This window comes from Glycine soja, chromosome 6 (genome assembly GCF_004193775.1).
Source record: "Glycine soja cultivar W05 chromosome 6, ASM419377v2, whole genome shotgun sequence".
Lineage (NCBI taxonomy): Eukaryota > Viridiplantae > Streptophyta > Magnoliopsida > Fabales > Fabaceae > Glycine > Glycine soja.
This window is the reverse complement of record NC_041007.1, coordinates 3,285,119-3,306,073: the sequence shown is the minus strand read 5'-3', so window position 1 is coordinate 3,306,073 and position 20,955 is coordinate 3,285,119. Positions and strand designations below refer to the sequence as shown.

The window sequence follows — 20,955 nt, the reverse complement described above, 5'->3', positions numbered from 1 at the left end:
ATCGTTCATGTAGATGGTGAGACAAATTCAGATTTATATAATTTAAATTAAAGAACAAAATTAATTGAATAATATAATATAAGCATAAATCACTTTGTATTATCTTTTTTACAAGACTCCATTAATAATTTAGAAAGATTAAAAAAAATAATTAATTAAGTTAATGGCATTAAATTTGTTGTATATTATATAAAGTTTGTAAAATTATCCCTTACATTAGTGAGATATACTACTAATAAGGACCAGAAGAGTAATACATAATACTACTAAGTAAACTAATATGTATTAATATAAAAAATACTACTAATAAATAAACATTAACAGATATAAACTAGTTTATATTAATATATACGAATATATATTTATTCATATCCACTAAATATATCTTAATTTATATTATATTTATTAGTATTGATTTTATTATTATATATACTATTAATATTAAATATTAAATACTAATGAAATAATAAATAAAAAAAGAAAATACTAAATATTAATTCATATAACTAATAATATTAAAATGATACGAATATGGACTAAAATAAATTAAAATGGTATATGTAGGAACTAAATTTAGATGTTTTAAGTTTGAAGAATAAAAGGATTTTTTATAATTATAAAAATCAAATGAGTAATTTAACCTTGTAAAAATTAGTAGAAATGTGGACATTGTGATTCTTATCTTTTCGTATTCTTTTATAAGGTGAAGAAATTGATAACAATTAATTTATACTTCTTTTGTTTTTATTTATAAGATCCAAATTTAAAATGATGTTGATCCATTCTTATAAGACTCAATTTATAATGTTCTTTATATTAATTATTTTTAGACTAGAAATAGTCTTCATTAAAAAGAAGAAAAATAATATATTGACAAACCATTAAAAAAGGAAAAGGTATTAATGCAAGGATAATTTTAAAAAAAGTTATAAAGTTAAAACAACTTTATTGCTATCAACTAAATTAATTAGTCTTCTTAGTCTTAATAATTAGGTAATTAAATATTATATATAGAAACGGATAAAGTATATATGATTAATTTTGAAAGGAAATTCAAGTTATATATATGGGGTAAAGCCATGATATTTTACAGCTTAGAAATAATGGCCGATTCTTTGAAATGCTAAAACCTATTTAAGATGTGGTTTCCATATTTTTTCTTCTTCAAAATGTTAATTGTTAAATGCTAGTTTTTTTTTATTAGTGGGAAAATTAAATTCACGACATCTCTTTTTTTCTCTAATCATCAAATTAATCTTATAATTTCTTAGTCTAAAGTGAATCAATTAGTAAAAGATTGTTCTAGTTTGACTATTAATTTTGAATTGAAATACTAAACATGCATGAGTTAAATATTCAAAGCAAATTATCGTCTACAATGATTCTACAATATTCAGGTAGGATTGTTTTCTCTAAAAGATACTTATATATATTTAAGGAGTAATATTTTTTCATTATATATATTTTTTTACACATAAAAAATAAAAAATTAAACTTCTAACTACATGTATATGTATAAGTAATATAAGAATTTACCAACTACATCACACCATTACCATACATGTTAGCAAGATTAATAGGTACATAAGAGCAATTGATAGGTAAAATGAGTAAAACGAATATATGTACATGCGATGACTTTAATAAAAATTTTCCTCTCCATCACTTTTAAGACAAATCTAATCTTCTCAACTAAATTAAATAATTTTTTTTAATTTTAGATAAATTAGTTAATTAAACATTGTAATAAGGATCCAAATTTGAAAGGAATAATAAACTTAAAGTAGATGATTATTTATGATGTATGATTAAATGGAAGTATTTTATTTTTTTAGGTACATATTAAATTAGTGTTAACAGCGGTAAAATATTGAATTATTTCCATTGAGATAAAGTGGGTGTTTCCGATGGTTGATGAAAATGGAGAAGAAAATAAGAGGAGACAACAGATACATCCTTGGTTGGCTCTGGGTTTAAGGAGGGAAATTGATTCTTGTTCTTTGGGAAGGATAAGGAATCAATCTGATCGCTGGAAGAGAGGAAGTAGCAATAGTAATGGAAATGGGGATTTCCAAGACGACAACAAAAACAAGCACTGAGGTTACCGACAACAATTCCAATTCCAATAGCAATAGCAGCAGCACCACTCAGACTGAAACTGACAACCATATCTCCGTTGCTGCTCCCTACGCCGTAGGAGAAAAGGTCTTAGTCTATCACTCTGATTGTCTTTACGAAGCCAAGGTAGGAGTACAATATTACAATCTCTTTTATTATCTTTTACCCCTAATTCCCAAATTACTTTATACTCTCTAGTTCTTGAAACCCAAATATTTGTCTTGTTTATAAGCTGAGGCAAGCTGAGTACCACAACACTAAAGGCTGGCACTTCCTCGTTCATTATCTTGTAAGCATCTTAACATTTCTCTCCTTTTTTAATAAGCGATTCCGTTACCTGCTGCTTTCTCATTTTCCCAATTCATTTTTATGTCCTCAGGGTTGGAAGAAGAGGTGAGTGAGCGTATATACATTATTATTGTCTTGTTCAACTTTCTGTTAAGAATTATACGGGCTTAGTTTGCAAGCCTCTGTGTTTTCCTGCAGTTGGGATGAATGGCTTGACCTGGATCGTTTGATGAAACACACTGAGGAAAATATGCGCAAAAAACATGACCTTGACGAGAAGCTTGGCAATGATAAGAATGCAAAAATCCCGCGTGGTTCTCTGGCTAAGTCCAAGACCACTAACGGTCAGATATTTCTTTTCTGCACTTTTAGTTACTTCAATCCCAATGACTTGTCGTATTTCTTGTCTAGAAATATAGACAGTAGAAGAGGTTGTTACTGTGTGAAAGCCAATTCAATCAGCAGCATAGCATTAGAATTGGATTTTCTATGTCTTGTTCTCAACTGGAGAATGTAGAGGTTGATGTGGTCTGACTTGCAATTTAGGAATCCAACAAAAAGGTTCATCATAGTTTTCTCGGTGTGCAGCATGAGATGCTGATGACTCAATGCATTTTTGTGTCTGCTAGTGTGAAGAGGGATCGGGAGGATATTTTTTTTTGTTGTGGCACTAGTTGAGGAAAAGTTGAAAGAAAATCGGTCAAAGTAGTGTGGACATGTTCAAAGAAGACCACAGGAGGCAGCAGTGAGAAGAGTAAATTATATGTCCTATAGTCCTATGAAGAGGAGGAGAGAGATATCATTGGAGGAGGTTTTCACAAGGGATCTCATGGTAAATAATATATCTGAAGCTTAGGTCTTTAACCAAGCCGAGTGACATTGTGTGATCATGTAGCCAATCTCATACTAATGGGATAAGGCTTTGTTGTTATTGTTATTGTATGAGTCATTATACCCAATAATGGTGAGAAATAAATTCAATAGAAGAGCTAGAAGCTTATTGGAAGAAAGATCTTATGGAATTCACCATATTGCTAAGAATCTCAGGAGAACCACACCGCAAACGCTAACTATTGTAGTTGGAGAGCTCAAGGCCTTATTAACCCTTCTAAAATTTCATACTTTCAATGTGAGGCTCAACTTTCACACCTTGCAACTGTATCCTGACACCTACACTTTGTAGAGTATAATGAGAGTGGACCACTAGTTAGAATAAATAATTTTAAACCTTTTCTTAATTAAACCACAAGCAACTCAAAAGCAGGCTATGAATTTGTGAAAACTAATTCTCTTGAATTTTTCATTAACAGTTAACAGTTAACACTTCCACTTTATTGAATGGGATGAGTTTCAAAAGAACAGAATATATATTTACTTGTCTTAGTTAATACGTAAAGATTAACGATCTTTTACATTCCACTTGTTTAGTGAGTGATAGTCATAGTGGAGACTTGAGGAAAGTGTAAATATTGGGGCAAATGATTGAAAATCCTTGTACTTAGTTGGAGCCCCACACACAGCATAGATCTAACCATGTACAATGCCTTGCATCTGACCTTGTACAATAAGTTGCATTTGTGCTAAGTTCTTCTCTTTACTTGAAAGTTGACAGCCATCAATGCATTCCTTGTTTTAATTTAGTTATTCTTGTAACCTATGTTGTAAATTAAAAGGACTTTATGGTTTATTACCACATGCAAATATGTAAAAAACCAACTTTTACTTCAGTTTTTGTTCTGAGTATTTCTGAGACGTTATGGGAAAAAATGAAATGCAGTTTCAAGAGGCAGGAAACGAAGGAATGAATCTGTCATCAAGGTACTCTCTCATTTTAAGTTTCAATTTATATAAGGCACTTGCCACATATATCCACTCTTCTTTAAAGTTCATGGAACTCTTCTGCATCAGTATAAACTGTCAGTCAAATTAGTTGGACAGTTCAAGTGCAAATATTGTAAACTTTTTGCTGATATTTTGTCCCTTGGGTAAGGGGATGGTTCTTCACAGTTCATTTTCAGCCTATAGAGTGTAAATTTAGTTGAATTTATTACTCGATTATTTGTAGGAAAAACCTGCAGTTGATCTTGAAAAGCTTGTCAACATTCAAATTCCTCCAACACTAAAGAAACAATTAGTTGATGATTGTGAGTTTATTACCCATCTCGGCAAGGTAGTGATATCATCTTCAATATATTAATTTAATTTACGAAGATTGCACAATGCCTCATTTTCTTTAGGAGCATGTTGATATTCTAGATGTAGTTTGTTAGTTGTTACAGAACACAGTTTTACTTTGAAAAAGTCATTTTCAAATTGTTGAATTTATGTTTTTCCATCTGCAGCTTGTTAAACTCCCCCGTACTCCTAATGTGAAAGGCATATTGAAAAATTATTTTGATTACAGATTGAAGAAATGTGGCTTGTAAGTTTATGCTGACTCACTCCTCCATTTTTTAAGCTTGATTTTTAAATATTTTTTCTATATTGGGAATTGAAGTGTGTGTCAAATTATTTCAAAGTTAAGCAGTTTGAACAGAGATCTGGAGCCAGCAATTATTTTAAAATAGTTATTATTATTTTTTAGAATAAAACTCTGTCTCAAAATCATTTCACAAGTCATTTACACTTCTTTTTAAGTATTATTTTTGGAATATGAATTTATTTTTCTGGGCGGTCAATGCCACATCCCAAGTAGAAAGTTTCAGTTTGATTAGTCTGTCTAGAATCTACTTCTTAAGTTTTGTAATTATTCAGCACTCCTGCGGCTCTGTTTTTGGTATCGTTACAGTCTTTATATTTTTACTCATGGTGCTTACTGTTACTGTTTAATACTAAATTTGATATAGGATGGGTGATTCAGTTGAAGAAATTATGAAAGGATTGTCTTGTTACTTTGACAAAGCACTGCCAGTGATGCTTTTGTACAAGAACGAGCACCAACAGTACCAAGAGGCTTGTCCAGCGAATGTCTTTCCTTCTGCTATATATGGTGCTGAGCATTTGTTACGTCTCTTTGGTATGCTCGTTTGTCTGCCACAAGACGAGCTTATTATATGATGGGTTTCAAGTTCAACTTTTTGTTAGTTTGTCATAACTCGACTCATTGTGGCATCAAGTTGTAATGGAAATGCAGATGGTAGTGTGGTTATTATGCCCTTTGTGGACAGCAAAATGCTGGCCCTTTGGGTTCAGGCTTGCATGAGTTTATTGCTATATGCTCATGGTTTTGTCAAAGTCTTTTTTCTGTAGAGCTTTATTATTATGTTTTCCAATACTTTGGGATTCTAATTACCGGTGCCTTTTTTCTTTTCTTGATTTGAATTTTGAAGTTAAGTTGCCCGAGTTATTGTTTCATGCTAGCATTGAAGAGAAGACATTGGTGGAACTTCAAGCACACTTAATTGACTTTCTCAGGTTTCAATGTTTTTGTCCTAGTTTTATGTTAGAAATAGTCATTGGTGATGAATTTAATCGGGAAAATATTGGCATTTTACTTACAAACTTTGATGCAAAGCTATCCTCTTCATGGTGCAGGTTCTTGCAAAAAAACCAGAGCACATTCTTCCTTTCTACTTATCATGTTGCAGAAGGTATTGAGAACAGCACCAACAAACAAGGAGACTAGGCTTGTGGACAACAATTGTTTTTGCTATGTACATAGTTTCACAGAGCTGCTGCTGTATACAATGCTTGTCACAATTGCAGTTTACTTTCTTCATCAAAATGATGTGAAATCAGATTTGGTAAGTGTATAACTTAGCTTTGGGAACTCAATGTTTTCAGGGTTCAGGGAGTGTAACTTCTACGGAAGGAATATGCACCGACCCTCAATTTTAAACACCAGTTGGTTTTCTGAAATTTTAGATTTAATATGTTTTTCACAGTCCAACCAACCAACCAAATTCTATCGATGAAATCTTAGTTCAATTTAATATTGTTTTATCTTTGTGTGTGTGATGATTGGTTCCTAACTTCCTACCACAGTCCCGTGCATTTTGAATTTTATGCATACAAATTAGATAAATGTGAATGATGTGATAGTTGTAAAAAAACTCCGACTCTAATGTTTAACTTAGCAAAGGGTTTTGTAAGTATAAAAGGATATGAGATTGGAAGATCATACGTGAGATTCTACTTTCTTTTATAGTGATTTGTTATGAAAGATATGAGATTGGATGATGATATCTAAGGTTGTACTCTCTTATATATAGTGTGTGACACGCTCTAATTCGATATACATATTTATATAATAACATACATAAAAATACATAATTACATAAAATAGGATTTTATTCAATGAACATAAAAGAATTTAAGTGGATAAAAGGTTCACATTCACTTCACTATTACAAATAAAACTTGTTAGAAATATTTTCGACTGAAAACATCATGCATTTAAAACAAAAGCTCATGCCTCAAAGTCATATTCTATCAGAGCATTGTGTTTTATTGTTCTCTAACATAAGGTTCTCTATAGCTATGCACCTAACAATCTGTTCCCACGAACACAAGGTTTAAGATTATCATAGGATTCAAACACAAACAACATACAAAGAGTGAGTTATCATATTTCTAACTAATAGAGAGAAAAAGAACAACATAGATATACATATCATATAAATAAAATATAATTTACTTAAACATAATTCACGTCATTCCACCATTTATCGCGTGACATCACATCCGAACACTACATGTCTTACACATTTTCATATCATTCATGTACTCAAGGATCAAAATATAACATCGCTCAACTAATCAATATTGATCAATACACAAACGTTATGTAACAAATATACTAAGACTCGATCCTATATGCAATATGATATCATGTGAGTAAGAAATCTCGTCGAACGCTTAGAAGTACATGACAACAGACCACACACTGGTAAGTCAAGTCACTCTCACTAGGTAAAATCATAGGAAGACGAGTCAGAGTCATCCTGTTTTGAAAAAATGTTTTAACCATGTGGGATTGACACAAACTTAAAGGAATACTCAAACAAAGTGTATTTACCTCCAAGGCCTAGACTCTGAAGAGTCCGTTAGGGTATCTCTCTCATGATTTAGGTCCAACCTAGAAAATATTTTAACACATAGACTTTATCTATGAACTGTACAAAACACACGATTCTTCGATTGCTCTTAAAATAATTTCATCTCGTTGCGCTTGTGATTAAACTCGTCGGGTCCCCACAGTGGTTCCCATCATAATAATCGTTGCGCATTAACTCGTTGCCCATAAAGGGTCTTATAGTCGTGTGATTGTACGATTCAAAGCACTCAACTCAATGAGCCCAACATCTTAATACACATATATATTACAAGTCGATACATACTCAATTTATCACATATATTCGGTTTCAATCATAATGATATAATCCTAAAGTAACATGTTATCACACCTCATGAATCATATAGGTTTTACCTATGAACTATGCAATACACATAATTACTCAATTATTTTAAAAATTATTTTAACTCGTCGGGTTCCCATAATGGATCTAATCACAATACTCGTCACGTAAAAACTCATCGTCGTTACAATTGTGTGATTGCACAATTCATAACTCACAACTCAATACATACAACATCTCAATACGCATGTATCTCACCATTCATCATAAGTTTAATTTGTCACTTATAATTTAAATCACCATTTCATAATCTCAATATAACAATTTATCATGCCAATCTATCAAATCTTGTCCAAAGTACAAAATTTTTTCTCACAACATGGAAAGTAAAACCCCTCAAACAATTTCACACAATCATATCAGAATCAATGAATTAAAATCATAGGTAAAAAACACGAAAACATCAAGAGCACTCAATTTTATCAATCAATTTGCACCAGAACATCAATTGGTTCGTCAAACACAACAATATCGTATTTATAATCGTAAAGGAAAAATTATAATTCAATAAACATTCTAAAATAAATCTCAATTTAATCATTTAAGGATCTCTACACATGTTCATTCTAATCCTTATTGTGATAAACTCATCCCTTACCTCTAAGCAGGCTCACAGGTCTAGTCCGAGAGTGATAGTGGCATCTCTAGTGATTTCCTAAGATTTTCCAAGCTTTTCCTCTAGTTGTTTTGTTAGGATTTTCAAGTGTTAGAGAGAAGGAGAAAGGATTAAAGCCTTCATTGTACTATCTGTGTGCGATGAACATTTTTCCTCCACAGACATTGTTTAGAAAATCCCAACGGTGGAAATGTGAGAATATGAATTTCGAACCCGGTATCCAAATTTCATGACGATCAACTATTAACTAGTCCAGAATATTAGTTTTACTAGGACAGGTTTGGGTGCACACGGGAAAAAAGAGAACTTGGTGCGAGGGACATTTCTCGCACCAAAGATTATTTTACAAATTACAACGATGAGGACGTGCAAAAATGAATTACAAACCTAGTGTTCAAATTTTACAATGATCCAACGATTAATGAGTTTGAGATCGTAGTTTTACTGAGATAGGTTTGAGTGTATGTAGGAAATAGGGTTTTTGAGAGAGGGAGAAGAGAAAACGAATTTGAGAGGAAGAGAGAGTGTAGAGATGTATCGTAAATAAAAACTGACTTAGTGTGTCTTATTTATAGCTAGGGTGCTCTCAGCCTATTATTTACTCTATTTTTATTTATTTATTTTATAAAAAAAAACTCTATTTTATTCCATGAATAAATAAAATATTCTTTTTTATTTTCCTTCAAACCATTATCTTAATTAATAAAATTATTTTTTCTTATTTATTTAATTATAAAAACCTATTATTTTTCTAAAACTATTTATTTTTAAATAAAACATTTTAATTTATTTTACAAAATACAAGGTGTTACATAGAGAACACTAATTTTGAATGCTCTGCTTTTATTTTATTTCATTTCATTCTCTTAATGAAAAAGGATGGAGAGAAGAAGGGAAGGGATGGTTCCTTTAAACTTTACATGTTTGCTCCAATTTTTGCTTCCCTCCCATATTGGACGCATTTGGAAGGGAGGGATGAAATTAAAAATATTTCAAAGTGTATTAACTAAGGTAGTTCTATTTATGTTTTGAATCCAAAATTATAAAAATAAATTAATTTTTTAAAAACTTTTCTCCTCCTTTTGTGAACCAAATAACAAAAGAGTTTCTTCTTCTTTTCTCCATTAAAATCCCTTCTCTCCCATCCTCTCAACCAACAAGGTATCCACTCTATTATTTTTTCTTCCTTCTTTTTCCCTCCCCTCTCCTCCATTAAAACCCGTCCTGTCCCTTCACTTCCATCCTTTTTAACCAAACAATTCATTAATGCTTGTGGCTAAAGGAACAAATGATTTTGACAGCCACCATGGGTAGTAGGCATGACAAATAATTCCAACTCGTCCCAACTCTAATGAAAAATATTTGCTTTGGTGGGTATGGATATAGATATTATCTGAATTTTTTAAGTGGAGATGAGAATAGGAGTGCATATCAAATTATATCATACCGGTAATTATTGCATTTTTTTAATAATTTTTTTGTCACAACACACATATATATAAAAGATTTTATTGTTATAATTTTTGAAAATATAAATCAATTTAATAGTATTTTTTTTACGTTTAACTAATTTTTTATCTTTAATTTATTTGTTATTTATTATATTTATATATTATTTGAATTAAAATATAATTAAAATTTTAATATATATTTATTTAAAATATATATTTAAATTATAATTATAAAAAAGAATGTAATGAATTATTTGCAGGTATATCTAAAACCCAAATCTGGTGGGGATGAGAGTGAAAATGTAAATTTAAATGCCTCTTTTATATCAAAATATGTATTTGTCCGATCTTTTACAGAAATGAAAAGAGTCAAGTCGGTTCCATTCTCATCCCTAACGGGTAATAGTAATCCGATGGTCAACAATCACATGACAGTCGTCCTTCCTTATGTTACCTTCGTTAATTTGCATTATTTTATATATTCCCTTGTTGCGATTAAGTTGTGGTTATATTTATGCCAATATAAGAATATATTTACCAAATCAAGGTATGAGAATATTCTAGAATACTAGAATTCCTTAAACGTTGACTTGAATAATAAAGAGTTAAACATCATGATATTTTTTATTTATTTGTGATCCAATTCAGTTCGTATAAATTGTCCTGGCTATAGATATTTAATTGATAAAATAAAACTCGGATTGCATGATTTTAATTAATTACGAGTAAACTGTTAAATTTATTCTCCAAATATGATATATCATTGTTATTTTAAAATTATCATAAAATTTGTTTTTTAAAAAGTGCAAGATAGTTCCAGTAAAAAAAAAGGTACAAGATAGTTTTATATTTCGTCTTTTTAGTTTTATAGTATTATAGTACGTCACTACTTATTTTTGGTGATTATTGGATCTTTAGTTGAGAATATAAATGATAGCTAAAATATTTGGGACAATTAGATTCTGGTTAGCATATCTATGTATCCGATAATTACCGTATGAGCCAGTAAAAAATAATTGACTAAAATGTAATTTTTCTACCTTTTATTTTTTAAAATTCTGATTTTATTTTTCTTATTTTTTATTTAAAATATTTTATTTTATTTTTAAAAAATTTATAATTTTAATCTCTTATTTTTTAATTAAAATATTTTATCTTTTACTTTTACAAAATTTACAATTTTAATCACTATAATCAATTATCTATCTTATAAATATTGATTGACATATATTTATTTATTATCCAGGTCACATTTTTTTTAAAATTATCTAATTGTTAATAAACTTAATTTATTAAAAAAATAAAAAATAAAGAGTTTAAAATTGTGATTTTTTTAAAAGTAAAAAATAAAATATTTTAATTAAAAAATAGAAAAAATGGTGGTTGACATTAAATACAAATTTTGTTGTAATAAGCCATGTTTATAAAGTAAAGGTAAATGCTAAGCGTTTTATATCTTTAATAAACCAATTTGATTCAGTAAAAAAAAAAATTGAGGATAAAATATAAAAAAAGTTATTTATCATGAGTTTATGAATGAATCCTTTTTTTTTAACAGTAATAAAAAGAAAAGACAAACAAAAAGCAAGACCAAGACAAGTGGAGGAGTTTGATCGAAATTTTTTGCGGGACTAAAATAATTAAGTTTATAATTTTTTTGTAATATCATTTCTTATGAATGATTTTAAACATGCTATTAATTTTTGTGATCAGAATATCTTTTTATTAGTTTACTAATAATACTCTTCCATTTTTTAACGATCTTATACCTTTTCTACTACTAAATAAAAACAAATAGAGAATTTATGTTTAAATTATTCTTATAAAAATCAGCAAGTCAAATTAAGTTATTTATAAACAAAATTTGTACAAAAATACTTTAAAAAAATCAACTTATGATTTTAACTCTCCAAAAACCTAACTCACTTTCAAAATCAACTTCTATATCATAGTCACCTTTTGTTTCTTCATCTTTCCAACTAATTACAATGTTTTATTTTTCTCTCATATTTTTTTCCTTCTTAATTTATGATTCCCAAGAAATTTTGATTCACTCATTACTTGGGAATAAGTCTTCAGCTCACACAAAGTATCCGTCATTAAAATATGGATTAATTTGAGTTTAATTCAATTCTATAAAATTAACTTATAAGATAAAAGTTTATTCTACTTAATTTGAATTATAACATCTTCATATTTATAATATCAATATCTAGGAAATTATATAAAATTGTAACATGTTTTTGTTAAATAGAATTTATGTATATTTACAATTAGTGGTTGAGAAAGTAATATATGAAATAAGAAAATTGTGTTCACAAATAAAAATCAAAAGTTCTATAAATATAAACTCATATTCTTACTATATTATATTTTCATACATACAAGAGCACTTATTTTTATACTACTTCTTATACTCTTTATTTTTATGGTAAAAAGGAAGCCACCGAGATGTTTAAATTTCAGTTTCTATTTCATCCTTCTCATCATGAAAGGAAGAGTATATAAGTAGAAATATAAAAATAAGAATAAGAGAATAACATTTTTTTTATATTTTATTAATGTAAAGTGAGCTTTATTTACTTGTTCATTAAATATATTGTTGAAGTATTTTAAATTTGAGTTAAAAAAAAGTATTTTAAATTTATCAATTTGATATATAATAAATGTTTTGATATTAGACAAGAATTATTAAGAAGAAAGAAGAATAAAACAAATATTTTAATATAAACTCTATATAACGATATTTTTAACATAAAATTATAATTTAACAAATAAACCTATTTCCTTATATAAAATTAATATTTTTTACTCGAGTTATTCATTTATAACTTTTTATACCAATCATATAAAATTTGAATTGAACTTATTTATATGATTGAATGTAAAGTTAAACTTGAATCTACCTATTTAGTGATATAATTTTTTTAATTAAATTAACATTTAACTAGTTAAATTAGTTTAAAAAAACTAGTTGAGTCGTATAATTAATACATAAGTTATTCTTTTAAAAGCAATTCATACATAAGTTAGATGACCTATACTTTTAAAATTTGAATCAATATTAGAATTGGCACCTTTTTCTTTTTTTCCCATTAAACGAAAAAAGGAGGACTCTCAATGTATAGTTATATATAGTTGCTTTCAGAAAAGATAGTTATAGTTTGAAAATGATAATGAATAATCAAGTGTTCTTCAGACTTCAGACTTCAGACAAAAAGTCACTGTCACACAGCCTGCGGAAGCAAACCTAGCCAATGCCAAAACGACGAAGCCACTGTTAATATATTCAGGTAAATAAATAGTCAACGGATAGATGGGACTGCTAATAATTCTAATGAAATGAAACGTGCATTTGTAGACAACATTGAAAAAAAAAAAAGACATTTGTATTGTGTTGACTATTTGTAATTTCTAATATATATATTTACACTGATCAACGTGAATTATTAGTGGAATCCTACAACGGTGTATTGAGTTTCGAGAGAGATATTTCCATTCCATGGCTGCAGTATATACCTTGTTGTTGATCCTTCTGATCTCTCTTGTTATTTCATCTTCAGCAGTGGACACCATGCATCAAGGTTCATCACTCTCGGTGGAGGAACCAAAAGATTTCATGCTCTCTCCAAACGGCATGTTCTCTTCTGGTTTCTTTGCCGTTGGCGAAAACGCATATTCCTTCGCCGTTTGGTATTCCGAACCCTATGGCCAAACACGAAACGCAACCGTCGTATGGATGGCGAACCGTGACCAGCCCGTGAACGGCAAGGGCTCAAAGTTTTCGCTTCTTCACAACGGCAACCTCGCCTTAAACGACGCTGACGAGTCCCACGTTTGGTCCACAAACACCGTTTCACTGTCCTCCTCCGTGCTTCTGTTCCTCGACAACACCGGCAACCTCGTTCTCCGCCAAACGGAGAGTACCGGTGTCGTTTTGTGGCAAAGCTTTGATTTCCCTACAGATACGCTTTTACCTCAACAAGTGTTCACGAGACACGCGAAACTGGTCTCTTCTAGAAGCAAGACAAACAAGTCCTCGGGTTTCTACACTTTGTTCTTCGACAACGACAACATTCTTCGTCTTCTTTACGATGGTCCTGAAGTTTCTGGCCTTTACTGGCCAGATCCATGGCTGGCATCTTGGAACGCTGGAAGATCCACTTACAACAACAGCAGAGTTGCGGTGATGGACACGCTCGGCAATTTTAGTTCTTCAGATGATTTACATTTTTTGACATCTGATTACGGCAAAGTCGTCCAAAGAAGATTGACCATGGATAACGATGGAAACATTCGTGTTTATAGCCGGAGACACGGTGGAGAGAAATGGTCTATTACGTGGCAAGCCAAAGCAAGACCGTGTAACATTCATGGTATTTGTGGCCCAAATAGTTTGTGCTCTTATCATCAAAATTCTGGTATAGAATGCTCTTGTCTTCCCGGGTATAAGTGGAAGAACGTAGCCGATTGGTCTTCTGGGTGTGAACCGAAATTCTCTATGCTTTGCAACAAAACCGTGTCTCGATTTTTATATATAAGCAACGTGGAGTTGTATGGCTATGACTATGCGATCATGACCAATTTCACGCTCAATCAGTGTCAGGAGTTATGCCTTCAATTGTGCAATTGTAAAGGCATCCAATACACCTATGTCTTTGAAAGTGGCACTTATACATGTTACCCGAAGTTGCAGTTGCGGAATGCGTACCGTACACCGTATTTTAATGCTGATTTGTACTTGAAACTCCCGGCAAACAGTTCATATTCTTATGAGGGGTCCACAGAACAGCACGGTCTTGATTGCTCTTCTTCGAGAACGATACAGCTTGAGAGAGCCTATGACATGGGTCATGAAAGCAGATATATTAAGTTCTTATTTTGGTTTGTAGGGGGAGTTGGGGGAATTGAAGTTTTTTGCATATTTGTGATTTGTCTTTTTCTGGTGAAAACAAGTGGCCAAAAATATTCCGGTGTAGATGGACGAGTCTATAATCTATCCATGAATGGTTTCAGGAAATTCAGTTATTCTGAGCTGAAACAAGCCACCAAAGGTTTTAGGCAAGAGATAGGAAGGGGTGCAGGAGGGGTTGTTTACAAAGGAGTGTTGCTGGATCAACGCGTTGTAGCAGTGAAGAGACTCAAGGATGCTAATCAAGGAGAAGAAGAGTTCCTCGCGGAAGTAAGCAGCATTGGAAGACTTAACCACATGAACTTGATTGAGATGTGGGGATATTGTGCTGAGAGAAAACACAGGCTATTGGTGTATGAGTACATGGAGAATGGATCTCTAGCACAAAATATCAAGTCCAATGCTTTGGATTGGACCAAAAGGTTTGACATAGCCTTAGGTACTGCAAGAGGTCTAGCTTATATTCATGAGGAGTGTTTGGAGTGTATTCTGCACTGCGATGTAAAGCCACAAAACATACTTCTAGATTCTAACTATCATCCGAAGGTGGCGGATTTTGGGATGTCCAAGCTGATCATGAGAAACAGAAATGATACTAGTACATACTCTAATATTTCAAGGATACGAGGAACAAGAGGTTACGTGGCTCCTGAGTGGGTTTTTAATCTATCAATCACGTCCAAAGTTGATGTCTACAGCTATGGAATGGTTGTTTTGGAAATGGTCACTGGAAAAAGCGTAACAAAGGATGTTGATGCCACTGATAATGGAGTGGAAAACCTGCATCTCAGCATGGTCGCATGGCTTAAAGAGAAAGACAAAAATGGATCTGGGTGCGTTAGTGAAATCTTGGACCCAACAGTAGAAGGAGGTTATGACGAGGGTAAGATGAAAGCTTTGGCTAGAGTGGCCCTGCAGTGCGTAAAGGAAGAGAAGGACAAGAGACCCACCATGAGTCAAGTAGTAGAGATACTTCAGAAATCTAGCCGCGAAAATGATCATCAGTGATCATCACAAATGGTTCCGTGCTGCTCTTATCCAACAATCACATATTGGATAAGAGAGAAAGGAAACTGTTTTTGTATTAATAACGATCCAACTCATTCATAGATTGGAGAATCAAATAATACATATAGAAAGTTGCATAACAAAATGTTAAAACTGTTGATAACTGTACTACGACTGTCTAACAGAAAACTTAATCTAACCTACGTTAGTTAACTGTGAGAAACAATTAACTAACCTCTAATTAGAAGAGATACATAAACTAATTAAAGGGAGTCAAATATTACTCTCTTATAAATTTTTATATTTAATAAAACTTTACTTTCTTTTACATTTTTTCTCACATCAATTAGCTATTAAATTTATTTTTATTTTCTTTTTCAAATCAAACAAAGCAAACATGGGACGATCAAGTCATTCCTTCTACCTGAATTCTGTTTCTTTTACTTAATCAACGGTATTGACGTAGGAAGCCAATCTAATTCGAGCTCGCATTCCGACAAGATCCATCACCAACCTACATTTCAAATTCCAAAGGCTACTATATTCTTACAGCTAGTTTTCTTTCATCTCAATTTTTATTACAATTTTGTTTTATTTTTTCGTTACATTGTTTATCAATGTTTACTTCTATCATGTTTTTTTTTTTTTCTCTTTATGTACTCATACATTCCAAATTTGGGATATACTTACAACTTTTTCCCATTCCTACTTCTCCTAACCCTGATCAAAATCCATTACCGTTCCTTTATTTGTTAATTCAACCACACGCTTGGGCCCCTTTGGGACTGAAAAAGAATATTATCAACCTTGATTTGTGATGATTATTACACTCTTGTTTCAGCGAATCACGCAAGGAAATGGATGTTTTCCATTAAGCACAATATTGGTCAAGGATAATAATATCTGCATGTAACCAAAAAAAGCGTAATATGTACATACATATGAAAGCTTAATCCACGTTTAACGCAGGCATGATGACTTATTTTGACGCGCCCCGCCTTTCCCCCCCCCCAAAAAAAAATAGAACGAAAACAACAATAATTTCCTATCACGAGGTATTTAATTATTTATACCATTTAAAAATATGAAAGAAACAGTGACAGATAGACTGTGAAAAGCAATTGGCAAACATTATATTATATAATAATAATAACTCGAAAGCGTATAAATGAGCAAGGTTGGACAAAGAGGTGTTCTATCTGAGAATATGCCTTGCTTGTTGTTGTTGTTGCTATTTCTGATTCAAGCATGGCCAGTGAAGCCACAACAAGCCTACGATAGGAACATATTCATATTAGCGGGTCAGAGCAACATGGCGGGTCGGGGCGGCGTAGTGAACAACACCGCCACGTGGGACGGCGTCGTTTCACCCCAGTCCCGTCCCAACCCTTCAGTCTTGAAGCTCGACGCGCACCTTACGTGGGTGGCGGCGCGTGAACCTCTCGACGCGGACATCGATTCTGCGAAGACAAATGGTGTCGGACCAGGAATGGCATTTGCAAACTGGGTGTTGGAGAAGCACCCAGAGTTTGGTCTGATTGGTTTGGTCCCTTGCGCGATTGGAGGCAGCAACATAAGCGAGTGGGAACGAGGAAAAGAGCTTTACAATCAGATGATAAAGAGGGCCAAGGCATCGCTGCGTGACGGTGGCACCATTCGGGCTTTGCTATGGTACCAAGGAGAAACCGATACAGTGAATTTACACGATGCGCAGTTGTACCAAACAAGAGTTCACAAGTTCTTCTTGGACGTTCGTGATGATCTACGGTCTCCGTTGCTTCCTATAATCCAGGTATTTTTTTTGTTCGATTGTTTGTTCAAACTATTATTTTCGTCGTAAATATATTTATTTATTAATCACTAGTTGTTCATTAAATTGGTAGGTTTGGTTTTGGTTTCACCTTCTGTTAGTTGTTTACATATTTTCAAGACAAAGTGGTTGCGACTGATAACATATATTTTCCTCAACTTATTTAATTCCGATAGCTAGCAATTGATTTATAGGGAACTTACTGCTGATTGGGATCGAGGAAGGAATCTTCGATTTCTAGGTAGCTTTGGATACCAAGTATATTGTAGTAATAGATTGGAAATCTTGGATATCCCATATCTAATAAAATTCTTACAATGTTTTTATTATTATTATATCACGTATTTTTCTTATATTTTTTTTCCATCTCTCTTATTTATAAAAAAATATTTAATAAAAAATTGTATGATTCTGAGTAGTGCATCCTATGTTTATAGGTGATGCAAGTGTACTAAATATATAGGATTTGGGACCTGCGGCCATCCTTGTAACCGGCACTCAACATCAATGATTTTGACATACTCCAACCAAGATGACCACGTAAAGTAACCCTACACCGACTAATAAAACTTACGTCTTTGGTTTACTTTCTTGTTTTTTTAATCTCTAGAATTTTTTTTAGTGTCAATACAAAAATTAAGTTTGATAGTTGAAAAACAATTTTATAAAAAAATAATTCCACCTTAAAATCCGGTTTTATTAGTTTTTTTTTCTCATTCAAAATGTAAATATGAATTTTCTAGGTTTATAATTTCATTATTATCACTGTTGAGCCATATTAAGGTTGAACTTGCAATATAATAAATGGTTGCCTGTTAGATGATTCCTGTCAATTTATGTTAGTAACTACTGATCTATCAAAAATAGGTTTTAGTATTGTTGTGGTGTGTAATAAAAGTACCTTCATACTAATAGCTTTACAAGTGATATATTGAGTTTGCCTTGATAACTACTTTACACGGACGACTTAAATTAACTCAAATGTTAAGCTATATAGACGACTTAAATTAAACCTTAGTCAAAGAGAGTAAAGTGTCCTTGCCAACAACACATAAAATAAATGACACTTCTTGTACACATGTACTTATTCTTTTTAACTCTTACAACCGTCCATCATGAATTAAAATACATTACGTTGATATTTTCTATTACTTAAAAAAACAAATTACATCATATATTATTGTGAGAGGGTTACTCTAAACGTTAAAAAGGTAAAAATACGGTGTCCAATCTCAAGAAACTACATGTCAATGTAATTGTTCTATAAATTTTTGCTTTTCCTTTTATCTTTGGTCCAATTTATTTTTTTTATCACATTTTGCAGGTAGCTTTGGCATCCGGATCAGGCCCATACATAGAGATGGTAAGACAAGCTCAGCTGGGCATTGACCTCCTAAACCTGAGAACTGTGGACGCTCATGGGTTGCCCCTTCAGCCCGATGGGCTGCATCTTTCGACCCCGGCCCAGGTGCATCTTGGGCAGATGATGGCCGATGCATTCCTTCAGTTCGTACCTTCTTCAAATCCAAATTACAATGTTAGCCCAATTCTTAATGAGGCAATCAGGCTGTATAATTATGCCTTTTATGTTAATATGCTTCCCTTGTTCTCAACTATGTACCCAACATTCTTATAGTAGCATTCTTTTTTCATTACTATTTTCACCCATAGGCATAAACACAATTATGAAAACTCGATCAGTGTAAGAATCATTTCAATTTAAAGCATGACTGCATGAATACTTGATGCTGCAAAAGGTTGATGTTAATGTTGTTCATATAAAAGATAGAATACAACTCCGGATAAGGGATTTGCAATTAATCATTCTCTAAATTCTTTCACCTGGACATCCGTTTAGCCTGCCCATTCATGTCTCGCTTCCATCAGCCATCTCTTTCATCAAAAACACATGTTCGCTAGCTGTCAATTCCTTTGCCTGATTTTATTTTCTAATTTTTCGGCTACAACTGAGAAATTCTTCATTGGATAAATTAAGAATGCATTAGCTATTTTGGTAGAGTACTCCTCTTGCCTCATTTTATTCACCATTCACTAAGGTTGGTTTAGTGATGAGAAGTTTGAGTAATAAGCATCAAGTCTAAGATTCTATCTTCATTATTATGATGTCATTATACACCAAAAATAAAATTCTATTTATCATTTAAGATATCATACACATTTTATCCAAACAATTGATTATAATTTTCGTGATAAAATAATTTCATGAGAATAAAATTCTCTTAATAGTTTCATGGTATAGTAACAAGTGTAAATATATTAATACCATTTATTTATTGAGTATTATTAAAAATAATTAATATTTTTTATATTTTAAAATATAAAATATTCAACAGAGGAATATTTTTTTAAATCAGAACCAACCCAAAGTCAATCAATCTCTGTAATTTTTTTAATATTATATTATTAATACAGAGTATTCAACTATTTTGATAATCATAAATTTTCATAAAAAATTTGATTGACCATCTTTAATGAGATTTGCCTTTAATTTAAGATATATTTTTTTTTATTCACAAGGTTCCAACTCAATAGTTTAAGAAGATTGGCTTGAGTTCTATTAGAATGACTTGTTTGTATTTTAAAATTATAACTATTAAATGTAAAATTGTTATTAATTTGTGGTATACAATTATGATAAATCCATAGGTTTTGAGAGAAAAAAAATCACCCCTTATGACAAAAATATATATTCTTGCGACATATTTTTGAATTTGTTTCATATTTTTAATTAAGATTTTTAAAGTACGCATATGTTAATTCAATGGTGTCCGCTGAACCAAACTTGATTTTTATTAAGTTGGTTTGATTCACGTTTATTGAAATATAATAAAAAATTAAATTTCAACCAAATTTGATTAGTTCAACTTTTTCGTCCAAAACTGAACCAAATTGACCCGTATAAAACTAGCTACGCCTCTTATTCTCAAATAATCCATAAATGGCATAAACTTCTACGATCAATGTCTCACGATCTATTAATTATAGTCTATAAGATCATCAAGGTCATTTGATGGATATAATAGAATAAAGAAAAAACAATATAAAAGAGTTAGATAAGAGTATGATATGCAAAAAAAAAAAAAAAAAAGAGAGAGAGAGAGATAAGAGTATGATACGGATATAAATCTAGACTTTTTTAAAAAATCTAATATGGTCTTATTCTATCACGTGTTAGATGCATACCAAAGAACAAAACCGGGTAGCACTATATTATCATATGTTACAGATGATCAACTAAATAATTACATTGTATGATTTAATATAAATCATATTTAAATGGAAAAGTTGTCATTACAAAAAAATTACATACATTT

General features: G+C 31.4%; 3 protein-coding genes across 5 annotated transcripts; all 3 read left to right on the top strand.

Moving 5' to 3' along the window:
• The first annotated feature begins 1,878 nt into the window (after positions 1-1,878).
• Positions 1,879-6,505, top strand: LOC114414745 (protein MRG2-like). 2 transcript variants are annotated; one of them, XR_003667261.1, is made up of 11 exons: positions 1,879-2,244; positions 2,351-2,407; positions 2,498-2,511; positions 2,605-2,750; positions 4,184-4,224; positions 4,472-4,576; positions 4,749-4,828; positions 5,253-5,422; positions 5,736-5,820; positions 5,941-6,085; positions 6,189-6,505. XR_003667261.1 is itself a non-coding variant. In XM_028379130.1 (10 exons), exons 1-10 carry the CDS (start codon positions 2,056-2,058, stop codon positions 6,029-6,031), a joined length of 978 nt encoding a protein of 325 aa, XP_028234931.1. In that variant the 5' UTR covers positions 1,879-2,055; the 3' UTR covers positions 6,032-6,505. The 2 variants fall into 2 exon arrangements, 1 of the variants encoding a protein (XP_028234931.1); XM_028379130.1 differs by having other exon boundaries at positions 5,941-6,505.
• Positions 6,506-13,359: 6,854 nt separating this feature from the next.
• Positions 13,360-15,837, top strand: LOC114414059 (putative receptor protein kinase ZmPK1). The gene has a single exon (XM_028378425.1). The coding sequence runs from the start codon at positions 13,393-13,395 to the stop codon at positions 15,808-15,810; it is 2,418 nt and encodes an 805-aa protein (XP_028234226.1). The 5' UTR covers positions 13,360-13,392; the 3' UTR covers positions 15,811-15,837.
• Positions 15,838-16,970: 1,133 nt separating this feature from the next.
• LOC114414744 (probable carbohydrate esterase At4g34215) lies at positions 16,971-19,418 on the top strand. Of its 2 annotated transcripts, XR_003667260.1 has the most exons (3): positions 16,971-17,602; positions 18,058-18,160; positions 18,945-19,040. XR_003667260.1 is itself a non-coding variant. In XM_028379129.1 (2 exons), the coding sequence occupies exons 1-2, from the start codon at positions 16,979-16,981 to the stop codon at positions 19,254-19,256; spliced, it is 936 nt and encodes a 311-aa protein (XP_028234930.1). In that variant the 5' UTR covers positions 16,971-16,978; the 3' UTR covers positions 19,257-19,418. The 2 variants fall into 2 exon arrangements, 1 of the variants encoding a protein (XP_028234930.1); XM_028379129.1 differs by lacking the exon at positions 18,058-18,160 and having other exon boundaries at positions 18,945-19,418.
• Positions 19,419-20,955: the final 1,537 nt, after the last annotated feature.